The sequence below is a fragment of the Cynara cardunculus genome, assembly GCF_001531365.2.
Source record: "Cynara cardunculus var. scolymus isolate 2C chromosome LG 2, CcrdV1, whole genome shotgun sequence".
Classification (NCBI taxonomy): Eukaryota; Viridiplantae; Streptophyta; class Magnoliopsida; order Asterales; family Asteraceae; genus Cynara; species Cynara cardunculus.
This window is the reverse complement of record NC_037529.1, coordinates 3,524,899-3,543,812: the sequence shown is the minus strand read 5'-3', so window position 1 is coordinate 3,543,812 and position 18,914 is coordinate 3,524,899. Positions and strand designations below refer to the sequence as shown.

At 36.2% G+C, this 18,914-nt stretch overlaps 2 protein-coding genes across 3 annotated transcripts; both read left to right on the top strand.

Moving 5' to 3' along the window:
• Positions 1 to 249: 249 nt before the first annotated feature.
• Positions 250 to 13,748, top strand: LOC112506701 (zinc protease PQQL-like). 2 transcript variants are annotated; one of them, XM_025110939.1, is made up of 21 exons: positions 250 to 508; positions 1,896 to 2,142; positions 2,216 to 2,341; positions 2,923 to 3,060; positions 3,185 to 3,319; positions 3,434 to 3,691; positions 3,754 to 3,891; positions 3,977 to 4,046; positions 4,151 to 4,364; positions 5,759 to 5,864; positions 8,401 to 8,634; positions 9,350 to 9,514; positions 9,582 to 9,731; positions 9,824 to 9,915; positions 10,028 to 10,109; positions 10,204 to 10,287; positions 10,373 to 10,489; positions 10,564 to 10,674; positions 11,398 to 11,478; positions 12,501 to 12,671; positions 13,354 to 13,748. In XM_025110939.1, the coding sequence occupies exons 1-21, from the start codon at positions 297 to 299 to the stop codon at positions 13,429 to 13,431; spliced, it is 3,009 nt and encodes a 1,002-aa protein (XP_024966707.1). In that variant the 5' UTR covers positions 250 to 296; the 3' UTR covers positions 13,432 to 13,748. The 2 variants fall into 2 exon arrangements, with proteins under 2 accessions (XP_024966707.1, XP_024966708.1); XM_025110940.1 differs by having other exon boundaries at positions 471 to 508; positions 1,901 to 2,142.
• A 3,269-nt stretch (positions 13,749 to 17,017) lies between these two features.
• LOC112506948 (60S ribosomal protein L31-like) lies at positions 17,018 to 18,881 on the top strand. Its single transcript, XM_025111294.1, has 3 exons — positions 17,018 to 17,087; positions 17,202 to 17,309; positions 18,413 to 18,881. Exons 2-3 carry the CDS (start codon positions 17,227 to 17,229, stop codon positions 18,690 to 18,692), a joined length of 363 nt encoding a protein of 120 aa, XP_024967062.1. The 5' UTR covers positions 17,018 to 17,087; positions 17,202 to 17,226; the 3' UTR covers positions 18,693 to 18,881.
• Positions 18,882 to 18,914: the final 33 nt, after the last annotated feature.

Sequence of the window (18,914 nt, the reverse complement as noted above, 5' to 3'; positions counted from 1 at the left end):
CCTAATAATAGTTTTTATCTTTTTCTTAAAAAACCTCCAATCGTACGATTTGTTTAAAATTGTTTATTCATATCCTATAAGTGACTGACACGTGGATAAATTGACGTATGATATTACTTGTTTGACATTTACCAAAAAAGGGAACCAGCACTCCACCACGTGGCGAAACTTGACTGACTCCGTATCAGACCAAAGACGTCGAATCTTCTCTCCGTTTTCACTTCACACCGCCACAGAGAAATTGTGCCCGCTTTGAACTGTATTTTCCTACGTGTGAGCGACACAGAAAGTAGCCGATGGATTTGTTACCGGCGGAGACGTCATCGGAGATTGTAAAGAAGCACAGATTTAGGTCACTGAAAATGGTAGACTTGAATTACGATGAAGTTTTGTCGGATGTTCCGTACGGAGCGGACCACGGTAAACTCGACAATGGACTCCGTTACTACGTCCGATTGAATTCAAAGCCTAAAATGAGAGCTGCCTTGGCACTCGCCGTGAATGTCGGGTAACACATTTCTCATAATAATCGTGTGAATATTTGCTTTCATCAGCCTAAAATCTACTGATTATAGTTTAATTTTTATTTTAAATGCAATTTCTGTTTGTATTTTTTATAGTGATTGTTGCGTTTTTGAATGATTTAAGCCCTTTGTTGTTAATTACTCTTGTGCCAAGCAATTTTACTGTAGAATTTGTAAGGTTTTCAGCATAACGTTGTCGTGTTGCCGATTGATTTCTTGTTGTATTAGTTTTAGTTTGTATCCAGTAATATTTGGATTTTGGTCATACATTTGTTGGAACACTTGTGCCTTAATTGCATGTGTTCCTTCTAATCGTCCTGAATCGCGATGTGCTGTAACCTAATTTCTAATTACTGATTTTTTTTCCTTTTGTCATCTGAAAGATGTGCTTGATTTATATGGTTGTTGCTAAAATGAGTGAATCTGACCGCTTTTTGTTGTTGGTTTTATCTGGTGGATTATTAGGTGTCAGGTTTTGTTCTACTTTGGAACTTGTATGAATTTGAAGCCAAGATCGCTAATTATAGTTGAAAGTACTTGTAATGCTTGATATTGTACTTCATGCACTTGAATTTTGATGCTATTATACTTTTTTTTTGGTCAAATCAAAGATGCTATTTTATAAATTAATGCATTGGCTAGAAAAGTGATGAGGATGGCAGTTAGCAGATTGGTTCTGTTGGTTGATGTACGCAGCTGTCAATTAAATTGGTCATGGGTCTTGAAATTTTACAGGGCATTAAATCAGGGAAAAGATGCAAATCACATGCACTTGTCACTTATGACTCAAAAAGACTGCTCAAAAAACCGTTCTAATTTCCTGTTATTTACGATCCTAAATATTGTCTACACTTCTAGCACTTAAAAATTCATGCATTTTATGCAATTTCAAGAAATGCAATAGGGATTGCTTTAGACATCACATGATGCGTTTGATATTTTACTTTATTGTGATGAGTTGTCACCGACAATGCTGCTCTACTCTTTGGGGTAGAGGTCATATCTGTATACATCTCACCCCTCCCTTACTCTACTTCCGAGTGGGATTTACCGGGTTTGGTTTCGTTTCGTTTTTATTCTGCCAATCTGCCGTAGCTGTTCTGCAGAGACGGCAGTGAATTAGGTTTTGCACACTGGTTTGTTGGAACTTGTTAATTTTTACTTTTATATTTCCAAAAGAGGACCTGTAACTTATTCTTATAATGTACACGTCATGGGCAAATGAGGTGTGAGTTTCTAGTAGGAATCTTTGGATAAATGTTAGCTGTTGGCACGAGTTTTTCTGTGTCAACCATCAGTTGTATTTAGATCCTCTGCATCATGCTTTCTTCTTAAATTATTTAATTAGCTGAGTATCTTAATATATGACAGCTCAGTCCTGGAAGATGAAGAAGAGCGGGGAGTTGCTCACATAGTTGAGCATCTTGCTTTCAGTGCCACTAAGAAATACACAAATCATGATATCGTCAAATTTCTTGAAAGCATTGGAGCAGAGTTCGGTGCTTGTCAGAATGCAGTTACATCAGCAGATGAAACTGTTTATGAATTGTTTGTTCCCATTGACAAGCCTGGGCTTTTATCTCAAGCCATTTCGGTCTTGGCAGAATTTAGTTCAGAGGTAAGAACAAATATTGGCGATGTTGATCATTGCTCTCTACTTCCAGACTTTTTCATATTCTTTGTGCATGCAGATTCGAGTATCAGCAGAGGATTTGGATAAGGAAAGAGGTGCCGTTATGGAAGAGTATAGAGCAAACAGAAATGCCAATGGCAGGATGCAGGAAGCACATTGGCTTTTGATGATGGAAGGTTCAAAGGTCTGTGATATCAACTGAAAAGAATCTCTGAACATTCCTTGTGGTTGCTCCTCTTCCCTCGTCATCTCATTTATCTGCGTTCATAGTTTGTTTTTGTGTGTAAAGAAGCTTCGCTGTAGCACGCATCAATGCAGGCAGGCAGTTATTGACATTTTCATATTTTAATCATATAATAGCATGCACTCTGATCTAAATCTTTTCCTCATAACATTAGTTTGTTTTTTGTTTTCTTTTTTCTTCGACCGGTGGACAAACCTCACTATGGTAGGCACTGAAGCACACCCATTAACAGTCTCTCATGTGCACAAACACACTTGGACGTGCCGAGACACACACACACGCACATATTTAGGGAGAGAGATCAAGAGAGTATTTTTCCGTGTATATGCATTGTTTTTCTGCCATCTCTTTCAGAATTAATTTACTTCTTAAACATGTTGGTTACTGCTGGGAGTTCTAGTAATGCTTAGATACATGGTGGTGATTGGTCATAGTCACATGTATATTTTTCATGGTTTAATTGCCGTTTTTGGTTCATTTTCTCAAAATGTTCCTTTTCAAATTTCATTTATTAATCGTAGTATGCCGAGCGCTTACCAATTGGATTGGAGAAGGTGATCCGGACAGTTTCTCCTGAGATTGTGAAGCGATTCTATACAAAATGGTACCATTTGCAGAATATGGCCATTATTGCTGTTGGAGACTTTTCTGATACAAAGGTTGGAATGATAAGTACTTGCCTATCGTAAATGAGAAACAAAAAGCCATATTTGTTGGCAATCCCTTTCAATTAGAGCCATGTGTTATTAACGGTTCATTTTTTTCCCCCTTTATCTTCCACAGAGTGTTGTTGAATTAATAAAGACGCACTTTGGTAGTAAAGTTTCAGCGACTGATTACCTGGAGACACCTAGATTTCTAGTCCCATCTCACGAGGAGCCTCGTATATCGTGTTTTGTGGAGTCTGAAGCTGCTGGGGTTAGTGTTCTACAGTCTCCAATGTAATAATTCTGTATAGAACTAATAGAGTATGTTTGTTGGTGTACTTGCATCCCATGCACATTTTACGTAATAAATTTTTTGTTGTTACAGTCAGTAGTCATGATCAGCTGCAAGTCACCAGTGGATGAGCTGAGAACTGTGAAGGATTACAGGAATTTACTTGTAGAAGCCATGTTTTACCATGCCATGAACCAGCGGTTCTTTAAAATATCACGCAAGAAGGATCCACCTTACTTTTCATGCTCTGTTGCTGCAGATGTGGTTGTACAGCCAATCAAGGCCTATATAATGACTTCATCTTGTAAAGAAAAAGGGATTCTTAATGCCTTGGAATCGATGCTCACAGAGGTTCAATTTCCATCTTTACCATCGAGTGTGATTTTTTTCCATTCACTGATATTTTCTTTCAGATTGCTAGGGTTCGGCTACATGGGTTTTCTGAGCGAGAAACATCCGTTGCACGGGCATTGATGATGTCTGAAATTGAATCTGCATATTTGGAGCGCGATCAAGTGCAGTCAACCAGTTTGCGTGAGGAATATTTGCATGTATACCAGCAGTGCCTTTGTATCATTATCTTCATAATTTGATTAGGCCTTTACTTTGTCTAATTCCTTGGTTTTCTACTTTTAGCATTTCCTTCGTAATGAACCTGTTGTTGGAATTGAGTATGAGGCACAACTTCAGAAAACTATTTTACCTCGTAAGTCGTTAATTTCATTAATTTATAGTTCTACTCTTGAGTATATTTGCTATAAAGTTGTAGTGCTTAACTATAAATCGTGGCTTTACTTTTTGACGTGGTAGACATATCTGCATCTGAGGTATCCAAGTATTCAGAGAATTTTCGCACTACACGTAGTTGCGTCATAAAGGCAATTGAACCTCGAGCTGTTGCAACGGTGGACGATCTCAAAGCTGCTGTGTTAAAGATAAATTCATTTGAGGAAGACGGAAATATTTCCCCTTGGGATGAAGACCACATCCCAGAAGAGATTGTTACTTTAAAGCCAAACCCTGGGTAAATTCCTCATCATGCAACTGCATCATCTGATATCATTTCTGCAAGTCATTGTATCCTTACTGATGTCCCTTTTGGATGATTATACTACACAATTGTTTGTTCTGCAAATATCACAAAGGGACGTCATTTCATCTCGATCCTTGTACCAACTGATACTACGTATACGTGTATTTTTATTCTTTAAAGCCGGTATGTGCCTTTGTTTAGCTTTTTTCCTTTGATGCAGTATGATAGACAGTACAAATAGGAAATAGCCTGGGGTCTTTTTCCTGTATATAATGAAATAGTTATATATTGGAGTCTCTGTTTGCAGTAGGTTCTTGTTGTGTTCTCATGAAGATATGGTTTGCTTGTTAAGATATAACCACTCAATAAAATGTACCAATATGGCAATATCAGAGTGTTCCCTTTTGTCTTGCTGTATACCATTCTAGGTAATAGTATGTAGTTTTAAACCTAAACTAGCCACGTCTGGTCCTGAAATCTTATAAACTCATTCAAAGCTAGGCTTACCTACAAAATTTAGAGTCCATTAACAACTGTCATCTTCATATTTCAGAGGATAAAAATAGGCATAACCTTGATGGCTTTTCCTTTCTTTGAAGTGAAAAGGAACTTTAATAATACTTGCCACAGTTACAGCCTTACAAGGAGCTAACTCTGACCTTGAATAAACTTTGTTCCTCTTCTTGGTGATATGTGGCATTTTCAGGATTTAAAGAGATGAAGGGGTAACTGGAATCTCTCTTATTGAGCCTTAGAGCTGCAAAAGAGTTGCTCAATGCTTCTGTTGTGCTCCCTTTCTGATTCACAACACATCTGAAATTGCAATATTCTTTAAGGCCATTAGACTTTGGAAAATGCTAACACACTAATCTTGCACCTGATCTCGTGTAAACAGTAAAATCCATAGATTTGAGATGCTTTGAATGCAAGATACTGTTGCATCTGAGCCTTACAACCGCTACATTGTATATCTTGCATAATGTTTCTCGTCATATTTTGCAAGTAGCATTGTAGTGCACTTGGTTCTAATTTCTGTTTGTCTCTCCGTATCGACATTCTATGGTAACTTAGGGGCCGTTTACCAATACTTACTTGGGTATGTGCTTACCAACAAAATTCAAAGCTATCAATTACTTACCGGGTAAGATATTAGTCCACCAAAACGGTATCGTATGCAACAATTAACCCGGTAATTGCTAACCGTGGTAAGAGTCGTCGTTGTCACTTACCGGGTAAGACTCTCAGTCTTTGCCTTAGTTCTTACTGGGTAGAATTCTTGGTCCTTGCAATGTTGATTCGGTAAGGTAATGTGACTTGGTAAGCCTTACCCGAATAAGCGTTTGGTAAACGGCCCCTTAACATCTGTCATATTTTTTCTATTGCAGGACTCTAGTGCAGGAGTCTGAATATTCCAATATTGGAGCCACTGAGCTGATTCTGTCAAATGGAATCCGTGTCTGCTATAAGTGCACAGACTTCCTCGAAGACCAGGTTTGTTTTCATGCACCCAAGATTGGTTATAAAACTTATTATCTGCACATTTGTACAGTATTAGGATCTGACGGTGGACTCACCTTGTCAGTATGATTGTCTAATGTTCTAATTACCACAAGAAGCTGAAAGCTTACCAGTAGGAGTAGGGACATAGGGAACTTATTGATGGAGATGGTGAGTGAGTGGATTTTGCTAGAAACTTATACTTGGCACATAAATTGTGACATGCCTTCCACATGATAAATATAGACATGATATAAGTAGTAAACTCTACATGATTACGTTTCAGCATGGTATAACTGCAAGCATTAGGGTTGATGTAGTACATTATTTATTTTGGATGTGTTAGTCAGCCAGATCAGTGGTTTCTTCTGGTGTTTGGACCAGGCTTGGTTCAAGGGGGTTACAAGAAATTAAGGGAGCATGTGCTTTGGTGGGATTAACTTCCATAATTTCACATTGATCGGATATATACAAGGATATATGTTGGGTTTACAATGAAGATCGGAACTTAAGTGGGGGAGCACAGTGAGATTCCACTGTTATGATCCAACATCAGAAGCGTGGGTGAAAATGTATTATAGGGACTCCTAACCCTGCATGATGTGGTGACTCATTCATGTTATTATGGTCTTCTGATATGTCACATGGATTTCACACTTGAGTAGAATGAAACCACTCGGGTGGGTGGAGGGATTTTTAAAAAGCTTTTTTCTTATTTTTTCTCCAAAATTCCCAAAAATGCGCTAATTGGTATTTATGTCGAGACATGATGTTGAAGCTGGAACTAGTAGATGTAGTAAAGTCGCAAAAGACAACGTGGAGAAATTAATGCAATCATACATTTTGTGGTTTTAGAGCTTGTATCCTTTAATGTTGCATCTAGCTTATTCATTATAAATATTACTTGTATACTGAGATTGATTGTAGCTTTATCTTAGCTCTGATAAACAAAACTTTATGATGGTTATCAATATTTCTAGAGTTAAGTAGAGTCATGTATTTAAAGGGTAGATGCCACCACCTGGAGCGCCCTCACTGTACTGGTCCCACGGCCATCACGGGGGAGGTAAATCACTGTGAGTCAGCAGTATGTGGTGGGGCCTGGGTTTGAACCTGTGACCTTCTTTATGGATGCCCACCATTCTACCGCCAAGGCAAAACGTGGGGACAGAGTCATGTGCTTAAGCTTCCAAGGTACTGATATTTATAGCTAAATGCTATTCGTTGTCACTTTCTTCAAGTGACACATATTGGTCAGAGTTGCGGCATGTTTGCTGTGTTTACTTTTGTCCATCGACTGACACGTAGTTGTATTTAACTCTTAAAACATAAGTGACTGTCCTTCTAGCTCTATTTGGTCTTCATTGCTACATACAATATCAAAAAATAAAATATATTTCCAGAAGCCTATAAATTAATGAAATGATAGTTGAATAAGTGGTTATTTTCATTTATATGACGGTTTATCAGTTTCTGCCAGAAAATTTCTGTTAGTGCTTGCAAAGTTCTTTTTGATTTGCCTCTTGCTACTAGAGCATCATGACCACTTGTTCCAAATCTCTATGAGCCACTGACTAATTCTAATCTTTGGATCTTTATAGAAAAGATATCATGAAATTCATACAAGTCCATGCTTTTATAAGCATTGTATGCATTTTAGCTTGCAGCCAAATTTATACTGCTGATTGATGACTTGGAACAATCTGATATGAAAATCTGTTAAGAGCATGCTAAAAGCTGGTTTGTTATCTTCATCATCAGCACCAAAAATTGCTTTATGATCCAAATTTCTTCGCTTGGAATATAACACAGCTGGAAATGTCAGAATGTTATAGAAGGAGAGACCGACTCCAAATTTTCTCATATATCCTCTTATGGAGATCATTTTAGTGATCTCTTTCAGTTGTGAGGCCATGTATCCCTTGTCGAGGTACTTGACAACATAGACTTGACTTAAACCAACAAATCTACATTCTAAGTGTCTTCTCCAGTGAGTTATTGGGCTAGATGCCACCAGATGTTCTCCTCCCATCATTTATACTCTTGGGCTAGATGCCACATGGCTTTCCCTTTGCATCTTTTATTCTTTGAAGTATCACCCAAGATATTCTTTGTGTGCGCATAGGATGATGATGTATTGTGTTAATTGATTTAATAATTTATTTTCCCATGGTAAGCTACCCGTGGAGTTTAGGATCTCAATTCTAGCTGCCAAAGGCTGAATTTGCATGTTGACACTTGCTCCAGTTGTTTTGGGATGCAGTTGATGTTGTGAATTAGGCAGTTCTTTGGTCTTATTGTTGGCACCACCACAAAACTAGTGGTTGCCTTGTTGGGGCTACAGTTAGATCTTATAAGCCTTGCCAAGGGGGCCGTCCTTTTGAATATTGACTTTTGAGCGAGTACATCACAAGTCCGAATAAAAGCCTGTTAATTGCCTCGTAAAGTTATGACAGTTTGAATGATTAGATCTGGGTTTTTGTCCAAGATGCGGTTTATGTTATTGATAAGATATGTTCTGCTTGAACAGGTTTTGTTTACAGGCTATGCATATGGGGGTTTATCTGAACTTCCAGAAAGTGAATACATCTCATGTTCAATGGGTTCCACTGTCGCTGGAGAAATTGGTGTATTTGGTTATAGACCGTCAGTGCTGCTGGATATGCTTGCTGGTAAGAGAGCTGAAATCGGTACAAAGCTTGGAGCATATATGAGAACTTTCTATGGTGACTGTTCACCTTCGGACTTGGAAACTGCCTTGCAGGTTTGTTCTAATAAATACCCATGCTGCTAATCAGTTACTCTCCTTGGATATTGATATTATCATTTTGTGTCATAGAGCCCATGCAAATATGAAATGGAAGTAAATGCACTGATTTCTAATTACTTCAGAATCTTGATAAGGTTCATGCAGTCTCACCCACCCAACCCCCACAAAAAAATATTGCTAAGCTGTTTGTGAAATTGTGACAAATAGTTTAAGATCTTGACAACATGCACTATGTGATGTGGCAACCTTTCACCCAAAGACATTCATTCCATGAAGTCTGGGTGGTTTTAATTTTTAGTTTATTCAAAGTTGATATCTTTTAGCACTTAATGGTGAGGTTGGTGGGAGCAAGAGATCTCAATCTTGTAGTTGATTGTCATAATTTTATAAATATGCGAAGAAGATTTCTCATTACTCAAGGCCTGAAGCAGCAGACAAGTTAAATGATAAAATTATTACTAATTACTGGCAGTAGAAAGTAAATTCGAGTGTTCAATTTGCTGTAATAAATATTATATGGCCATTTCCTCGAAGAGTAATCACAAACAAAACTTCTTGCTTTTGTATTTCTGTATATTGTTTTTTTGTCATCATCGCCAGGCCTCAAACAATTTTGGCTAATATTTTGAACATCAATAAATTTTTGGCTAATATTTTTAACACAAGAGTTTTGGCTAATATATTGAATCTTCTTCATGTTTCTTGCTAGCTGGTCTATCAACTTTTTGCAACAGTCGTAGTACCAGGGGAAGAGGACATCAAGATTGTGATGCAAATGTCTGAAGAGTCCATTAATGCTCAGGAAAGAGACCCATATACTGTCTTTGCAAACCGTGTGAGGGAGCTTAATTATGGGAATTCCTACTTTTTCAGGGTAAGCCTGATCGTTGTTAATATTTTGGTTTGCCAAGTACATCTAATGATCATTTCTTCTCCCACAGCCAACAAGAATCAGTGACCTTCGAAAAGTTGATCCATTTAAAGCCTGTGAATATTACAACAAATGTTTCAAGGACCCATCAACTTTCACTGTGGTGATCGTTGGGAATATTGATCCTGCTATTGCTAGGCCCTTGATATTACAATATTTGGTGAGTTGAATTGCATTTGTATTCTAACTTTGATTTGGAACTTGGAAAGTGACCATGTGAATTGTGAAATGAGTACTCGACTTCCTATGCAGGGTGGAATTCCAAGACCATCTGAACCAATTTTACAATACAACCGTGATGACCTCAAAGGCTTGCCATTTACTTTCCCCACGACCATAATTAGGTTTGTACATGTTTTTCCTATAGCTGAATTAATCTAATATGAACTATTTTCTTCATGCTCAAAAAAGTTTATAACAACAAAATGTCCATTTAATACATGGTGTTGCTTGTAGAGAAGTTGTTCGCAGTCCCATGGTGGAAGCACAGTGCTCTGTTCAGCTATGCTTCCCTGTCGAGTTAAAGAATGAAAAAATGGTGTGTGTGCCTTGTTGATCCTGCAATAAGATATATGCTTATGAGAAGCATATGACTTCTCTAATTGACTACTGTAAATTACTTTCCATGATAGATGGAGGACATTCACTTCATTGGGTTTTTGAGCAAGCTCTTGGAAGCTAAAATAATTCAGGTTCTGCGATTCAAGCATGGACAGGTTTGTTTTTATGTTTCATGTTTGAACTTTGTTGGCCTAAACTCATTCCCATCTTTTTTGTGCTCTAATGCTGTCTGCCTACCAGATCTACTCTGCTGGCGTTTCTGTGTTTCTTGGTGGTAACAAACCTTCACGAGTTGGTAATGCTCGTGGTGATATTAGTGTAAACTTTTCTTGCGATCCAGGTGTAGCTCTAGCACTGGTATGTTCATTGACTTCTCTGCTCTTAAAAATGGTTGTGAACTTTTCCCCCTCATCGTGCAACTTTTCCTGCAGGTTGATCTTGCTTTAGATGAGATATTGCGTCTTCAGGAGGAAGGACCTTCAGATGCAGATATTTCAACAGTACTTGAGATTGAACAGCGAGCCCATGAAAATGGATTACAGGTGATTCCAATTGAAATGGTGTCCGTTATTCCATTTCAGAAGAAAAAGCATATGAACTGTTTTTTGGTCAACCAGATTTATCTGACTTAGGGACTGTTTGGTTGGTTTTTTATTCAGTCCTGTATGGATAAAACTGTCTGTGTGGATTAATCTGTCTTTATAGATTGGAAAGTTTTTGTTTGAGTGAGTTTTTTCATAGATGGAAGGAGCATGTTTTTTAATTGGGAGGGGCAAGTTTGGGAGAAAAGCATTAGCCCCCCCTAGAAGCATACTGAATAAGCCACTTTCAATTTCATTAAGCCACCACCAAACAGTCATGTATAGCTGACCAAGTAAACTGTGAGTCCCATTAAGCTCATTAAGCTGCTAACAAACAGGCCCTTAATACTTTATGGACAAAACTGATGCCTTCATTGAACTCAAGAACAAATTCCACAAACAATCACTTCCTTTCATCTGTAGGAAAATCTGTAGTCATTTTTAGAAAAGTCATAGGTTTCATCTTAAAAGTGAAACAGGCCTTCGGGAGTGGATCATCTGGTCGTTTTTGGTTACCTTTCAAAAGTAGATCAAAGGAAAATGGAAGAGGATGAACTAGGTTATTTGTTTTAAACCTAAGCGATCATGGATTCTACAACATGTGCTTGTCTACCAGAAAAATAATTTTGGTTATGTGAATATATGCCTCAAATCTCTCCGGTGCTAATAAATGTGGTTGTTCAGGAGAATTACTGGTGGCTTGATCGGATATTGCTTGGCTATCAATCTAGGATCTATTCTGGGGATGTTGGTACTTCCTTTGCGGTGAGTATTGTGTTCACAGCGTTCATTTCATGTTGCTTACTTGCTTTGTGCTTCAAAAAATTCCTCCTTGTTTAGCTACATGTGGAATAAGCGTGCATTTAATTGAAATGCTCCATAAATTTGTTGCTTGATAAGAAAGGTTTCTCATTAGGAAACTTAACTGGTTAGTCTTAATGAGTTTGCTTATGACTCCAATAGTTGGAATTGACTGTTGAAACTGATGCTTGTGGAGTATATAACAAAAGTAACTTACCTAATATGACTTTGAGTCTGGCAAAGCCTCGTTAAGCAAACAAGCAATCAAGCATTATCTCTCTTGTCTCCAATGTTCCGTAACAACATGCACTCGAACTTTCTAGTTTTTATGTAATTGCCTATCTCATCTTCTGTTTACAACGTTTGTTTGGTCTCAAATCACGAATGAAGGGGTTGTTCTCCAGATTATAGAAGACGTAAATGATGTGCATTAATTCTTCTATCGTGGGTTTATTGTCACAGACATGTACATGGCAAGATTTATGTTTATAATACGGTCTTTAAGAAACAAATGTGTCCCTGATCTTATCTTAATTTAATTTCAAGCCCAGTTGATGTAAAAATAGTGTATCTCTGCCCGTGTTTTGTTTTGAATGAGTTTTTAGTTACAAATGCAATATTTATTGCACATTACTCCACTCTTCTAGAAAACAAGTCCATTTTTTTATTGATTCAGCTTTTCATTTCAATTTGTTAATATACATTTCCTTTTATCTCCAGAGTTTTTGTAGCCTACTATTCTTTATATAGTTCTATCCTACCTTGACCAGTTTGAAATCAAGACTTTGTTGGCCTCAATGTTAGCTATGGTGATTGCTTGTTTCAACCTTTGACTGAATTTAGCATCGATTGTGGACTCTAACCCGTCGTTACAAGTTCACAATCACAATCATTTCACTTCAGTAAAGATAGGTTATTTACAGAAGTCAAAAAATAGTAAGCTTCTTTTCAGTAATACTTGGAGTTGGTGATTTTTTTTAATTCAGGTTCAAGACGACAGTCGCTCAGATGTTAGGAAAACCTTGACACCAGTGACAGCTCAGCTAGCCCTGCAGAGGATTATACCTTTCCCTTGCAAAAGACAGTACACAGTAGTAATTCTGATGCCTCAGGCTTCTCGTCTTAGAATGCTAAAGTCCATCGTGGCTGATCCAAAGGTCAGTTATAAAAATGTTGCTGAATTTTGTATCTACTCTGTTTTTTTCATCTACTGAAAAATGATGAACGTAGGTTATATTGAAGAAGATTTTATACCATGCAATTAATACTCATCGAATCCATCCAGAAACAAAGAGGGTTTAATTGGTGATGGTCAAAGTGATGTAAATTCTTAAAATTTACATGAGATGTTTCATTAATGCTAACACAAAACTACCTATAAATGCTACAAATTTAAAAATATTGGGTTAAGATCTAAGCAGACTTGGGGGATGTTTGGTTGGTTTTCCATTAAGTCTTGTATGGATAAAGCTGTTTGTGTGGATTAATCTGTCGTATAAGGGAAGGTTTTTGTTTGGCGTTCTCTTTTTCATATATGGGAGGAGGTGTTTTTTAATTGGAATGGACTTGTTTGGAAAAAACTTGGTTTTCTGCATAAAGCTCGCCCTAGAAACTTATTGAACAAGTCATTTTCTATATCATTAAGCCACTACCAAATAGTCATGTATAGCCGACTGAATAAGCTGTAAGTTCCATTAAGCTGCTAACAAAACACGCCCTTAGAGCATCTCCGACATTCTCCACAATGGAGATTTTGGAGATTTTTGGCACAAAAAAAAAAAATTGCTCCAACAGATTCTCGAAAACTTTTATAACAAACTAATCATTTTGTGGTTGCAGGTTCAAGCTGGATTTGCTGGCCTGATAATTTTGGGTTTCTGCGTTTGGAGATATTCACGCAATTCATCGAAATCGTAAAGTCCATGTTCGAGTACTTGCAAGAACCTTGAAATTTTGAACGGGAATAGCTCATTTGTTTCCAGGTGATGGATACAAAATACATGGCGATATATGAGGCGCCTTCTAGAGGAGATGCATGTATTCTAGTATTTCCTCTAGCTTATCCCCTTGTGCTTGGAGATATTTAAATCTCAGAAGTTGAAGCTAACTGTGTGCTGTTTTGGTCTATTTGTTCTTTGTAAATTATATTCATTGTTATCACCACAAAAGCAATGTAGTCCGAATGTTTCACACCTTGTGACATTGTTGAATTGCTGAAACCCGTTGCGGACCCATGATTTTTGGATGAAATGTCTGTAAAGTCGTCCGATGTGTTTTTAGCCAAATTCCACTGTCTCAAGAGATTCTTTAAGTTTTTTGGTTGATTTCGAGAGATTTTCTAAGTTTTTTTTGGCTAATTTCTAAGGATTTTTTTAAAGTTTTTTTGATTGATTTCAGGATTTTTTTTATATATTTTTTGGTTGATTTTGAAAGATTTCTTGAGTTTCTTATTTATTTCAATGGACACTTTCAGTTTTTGTGGTTAATTTCGAGACTTTTTCGGTTGATTTCAAGAGATTTATTCGGTTTTTTAGTTGATATTCCTTGTGTCTCCTTAAATTTAACGGGTAACTTTGAAAAAACTCAACTACTATAAAAATTAATTTAAAAAAACTATAAACGGGAGGTCGCTTGAACATTATAAACATCAAACCTGAATATCCAACCTGTTATACAAGTCGACTAATCTCAGAGTAACAACCAGCTTTGTGGATGGTTCGGAGTCACCGTATTTGAACCTCCATGGCCACAAAGGGGTTTTTATTTCTTCTTGGATTTGAACCTGAGACCTCCAGACACTTTTGACTCTTGTAGCTCAAGCTCAAACCAATCAGACACCACCCTTGTAGTTAACATATTCATTTTTATGTTTTTAGTGTTGGGCTGAAAATGCTCTAAAACATCAAAGTATACGAACTTTTGTATTTTTATCTTCTTTAAATCTGAACAGATAAGCTTACTGATCTCTTCAAACGAGAGATGAACGTCTTTCCTATATTTTATTTGGCAACTTTAGTAATCATTTCTAGACATTTTAATTGTGTGCATAATTCATGATTGAGTTTATGGTTTTGAAGCATCTTATGGTTTCTCATATTTGTGTTTCTAACGTGTGTCATCTCACAACTGTTTTGGTCCCTTCTTTTAATATCCGTTAACTTTTTTTTCGTTAATTCCAATAAAATGAGGGGTATTTTAGTCATTTCAAACATTTTTTCTCATTTTCTATTAAAATTAAATAGTAGATCATGTATTATGGAAACCATATCCAAAAAGATCTTTGATTAAAATAACTAAAATGCCATTTGATTGAAATTAACCAAAAAAGTTAACGGACGTTAAGAGAAGGGACCAAAGCCATTGTGAAATGGCAAACGTGAAAGACCAAATCCGAATATTTGAAGCTTAGGAACAATATCCGTTGAAACTGACAAACATCAGGGACCAAAAGTAAAGTCTACTCTATTTTTTGTATGTGAAAAAGTTGGTCAAAAAGTTTATTTTCATCATTCAAAAAAGTTGTAACGATAAAAAATGTAACATTGTATCTAACCAATATCAAATCTCGTTACCTCTTAGTAACCCTTGAAGCATGTAATTGTTATAAAATTTGCATTTATTTTGGAATATGATAATATAATTTATTTTATATAACAACAGATTTTATTAGTGGTAAAATATATGTTTAAAGTTGGGTTTCAGTGAGAATAAAAGTCATGGTGAGAAAGTGAGAGAGCAGCTCCACATAGAATATTGGGAGCTTTGAATCGTAGGAGAAGATGGATTTGTTGTGCGTCAACTTGAGGAAGACGTATATGTGAATCGTTGCCTTGGAACTTGGAAGACGTATGTTAAAGCGGCCAATCTTGGGGAACAGAAACCCTGACTTTAGTTCATCATCGGTACCTACAACATACTCTTGTCCAGTAGTTCATCACTGGTACCTACAATATACGCTTGTCATGTAGTTCATCAATGGTACCTACAACATTCAACGTATGGATGAACATAACATCAAGCTACATAGTCTTCGAATGCTGAAAGTCATATTTCAACCATAACTGGTGTTTGAAATTACTCACATGTAGCCTAAAAAGCATGAAACTGATGTGCCGGAGACAGAGAGTACCCCTATTTCTTCTTTTGATAATTGTGGAGTATGAATTGCTATTTACGTGAACTGGTTGATGAGAGCAAATGAACGTGTGAGATAATGCAGGGGAGTGCGGGAAGTGGAAGAAAAAGAGATAACGAGGGGTGGGGTGGGGTTTTCATGCAGTTTCAACAATAACCCCTTTTTTACGTCCCCATGCCCTCTGTGTGGCGACATGGGGGCGAAAAAAAGAGAGGGATGGGGGTTCTCTCCGATTAAGGTGCTTATATATCTATACTATATTATAAAGTATTTGAGAAAAACTCTTAAAAACCATTTTTATATACGAAATACTATTTATTGATGCATATTACTTAAAATTCACGGTTACAAGTAAATTGTGTATATGTACAACTTATTGAAGCTTCATGCTTGAATTCGTGTAACTAACTGCAGATAAACATAATCAAATACAGGATAAACATTTCATTTATAATATAAAATATCTAAATATAATTAGGATAATTATTGTTTTCTAACAGAATACTTAATTATTATCTTTATATAAATCTATACTATATTATAAAACATTTGAGAAAAACTCTTAAAAACCATTTTTTATACATGAAGTACTGTTTATTGATGCATATTACTTAAAATTCACGATTACAAATAAATTGTGCATAAGTACAACTTATTAAAGCTCCATGTTTGAATTCGTGTAACTAACTGCAGATAAACATTTTATTTTAAATATAAAAGATTTAAATACAATTGGGATAACCATTGTGTTCTAACATAATACTTAATTATTATTTAAAAAAAAATTATATTATTAAATCAAATATAAATTACCTTATTATCAAATCTAAATTAAATTATAATAAAAAATTGAATTAAAGAAATTATATAAAAAACAAGAACTTTTAAATAGTTAATTCGATACTAATATTGATATATTTTTTCTAAATTTTATAATATATCTTCAAATTCATACTTTATTCAAAAGCAAAAGATTTATCGTTTATCAAAACCACATAAAACCGTATTATAATATTAACAAGAGACTATATAAAACAAAACATTAAAATCGAGATATATCTTGTTGTATTGCTCGAATATCCTTCTAATAATATAGATATTGATAGATAATATATAATATGTAATACCTCTTAAAATTCAAAATAACAACCGTAACTCTTTTTTTTAATAATAAAAAATAGACTTCAATTCTAACAAGGTTTATATGCATTAGTTAAAAACCGACGTCGTTTGGAATTTATTGGGCTCACTTCATGGGCTTACAGTTTACAAACATAGATTTGGGCCGTTGGCCTGTTCTTTGACCCAATAGCTTCTGGTTTAAGCCCATAAAAATAAGCAAACCCTAACCCTTCACCACTGTGGTTTTTATTGCCCCTCATCTCTTCATTTCTGCGCCTCTGGTTTCATCTTCTCTACTCCAGCTTCCAAATCTCAGGTTCCTTCTCCATCTCTCTGCAATCATCTTTCTTTTGTTACGTTGTTTGAAGAATTAATGATGCTTTTGTAATGGAAGTTCGACTGATTTTGTTTCGTTTGATTATTTGTGTAGGTAAGGTTTAGGTACAAGAGTAAAAATGGTGGAGAAAACGAAAGGAAGAAAAGAAGAGGTGGTTACTAGGGAGTATACCATCAACCTCCACAAACGCCTCCATGGATGGTACATACTGTTCATTATCTATATGATTTGATGTTTGTTTCACTTGTTTTCTCTATGCTAAATTGTGTTGCATTCATTATCTGCAAAAGTTTATTATTGATCTTTGCCAACAGCTTTTTATATGGGATCCAATTGTGTTTATGTAGGTTATTTATTGATCGGATTGGTTTTATAGGAGATTTAGTTGTTTGTTTACAAAACGATAGCATGTATGAGTAATCTTTACCGGTGCTTATTCTTTTGGGCCATTTTTGTGTTCTTTTGCAAGTTCTTGGAGGGAATAAGGATTGGATTGTTGTTTTACTTGATACAAGTAGTGACCAACAAAATATAGAAGTGGAGAATGCGGTTGAACTAATTGAACATATGAAGCTAGACTCTCTTTTGCTGGTTTTTATATTTACAGTTTTGATATTTACCGGAACAATTTAGTCCATTGGAGTGCACATTTTGCATCTTTTTGCTGTGCAAAGCTTGTGTTTTAAGGCATTAGGAAGTCTTCTAAGGTTGAATGTCTGAGAGCTTCATGTAGGCATTCAAGAAAGTTTTCCATGTTTAGCAAAATCAAACTTTCCCATTGGACTAAGGGGCTGTTTGGTTGATTTCCATTAAGTTCTGTATGGATGAAGTTGTCTGTGTGTATTAATCTGTGTACAGATTGAGAAAGTTTTTGTTTTTTTGGGGGGGGGTATCATAGATGGAAGTACCTTGTTTTTTATTTGAAAAAAGAACTTAGAAGCATACTGAACAAGTCAGTTTCTATATCATTAAGCCACTACCAAACAGTCATATATAACTGACTGAATTAGCTGCGAATCCCTTTAAGCCTATTAATTAAGCTGCTAACAAACAGGACCTAAATCATGCAGCTTCTCTAAGTTCCATCATTGATCTCTACAAACCGAAAAGTTTGTTGTTTTGGGCTTTTATTATAGTTGTTACTAAACCAGTGGAGTTTATGCATATTTTTTGCAATATTCTGCTCATTGAACATCTGTAGGTTTAGCAATGCAAAGTCCATATGTTCTCGAGACTTTTTGGCATCAAACAAACCCCAGATATGTACAATATTCTTAAAGTTTGATTCGTGTTCATCTCAACAGCACATTCAAGAAGAAGGCACCCAAGGCCATTAAGGAAATCAGAAAATTCGCACAGAAGACCATGGGTACCACCGATGTTAGAGTGGATGTGAAGCTCAACAAGTATGTTTGGAGCCGAGGGATCAGAAGTGTCCCAAGGAGAGTTAGGGTTCGCATTGCCCGCAAGAGGAACGATGATGAAGATGCTAAGGAAGAACTGTACTCGCTCGTGACTGTTGCAGAGATCCCAGCGGAAGGGCTGAAGGGGCTTGGCACAAAGATCATCGATGACGAAGAATGATTCATTAAAAATCCAACCTTTTTGAAATACCCGGCAGAGTTTAGTTTCTTATCCTTGGTATCTTTCTTCGGATTCTAGTATTTACATTTTCCTTTAATATAACCTTTGATGTTTTCAGTTTGATGGATTAAGATTCTTGTTCGCCTACTGCTCTTCAAAGTAATTTATGTGGTTCTGAAATTGTGCTTCAAGATTGTATTGAAATGAATCTTGAAAATATCT

Bases quoted from the DNA above. Each gene is read 5' to 3' on its own strand.
- LOC112506701 (XM_025110939.1), top strand. From the start codon at position 297: ATGGATTTGTTACCGGCGGAGACGTCATCGGAGATTGTAAAGAAGCAC. The intron at 3,692-3,753 runs GTTCAATTTCCA...ATTTTCTTTCAG, and splicing joins TGGAATCGATGCTCACAGAG to ATTGCTAGGGTTCGGCTACA. The intron at 11,479-12,500 runs GTGAGTATTGTG...TTTTTAATTCAG, and splicing joins ATGTTGGTACTTCCTTTGCG to GTTCAAGACGACAGTCGCTC.
- LOC112506948 (XM_025111294.1), top strand. From the start codon at position 17,227: ATGGTGGAGAAAACGAAAGGAAGAAAAGAAGAGGTGGTTACTAGGGAG. The intron at 17,310-18,412 runs GTACATACTGTT...TCATCTCAACAG, and splicing joins CACAAACGCCTCCATGGATG to CACATTCAAGAAGAAGGCAC.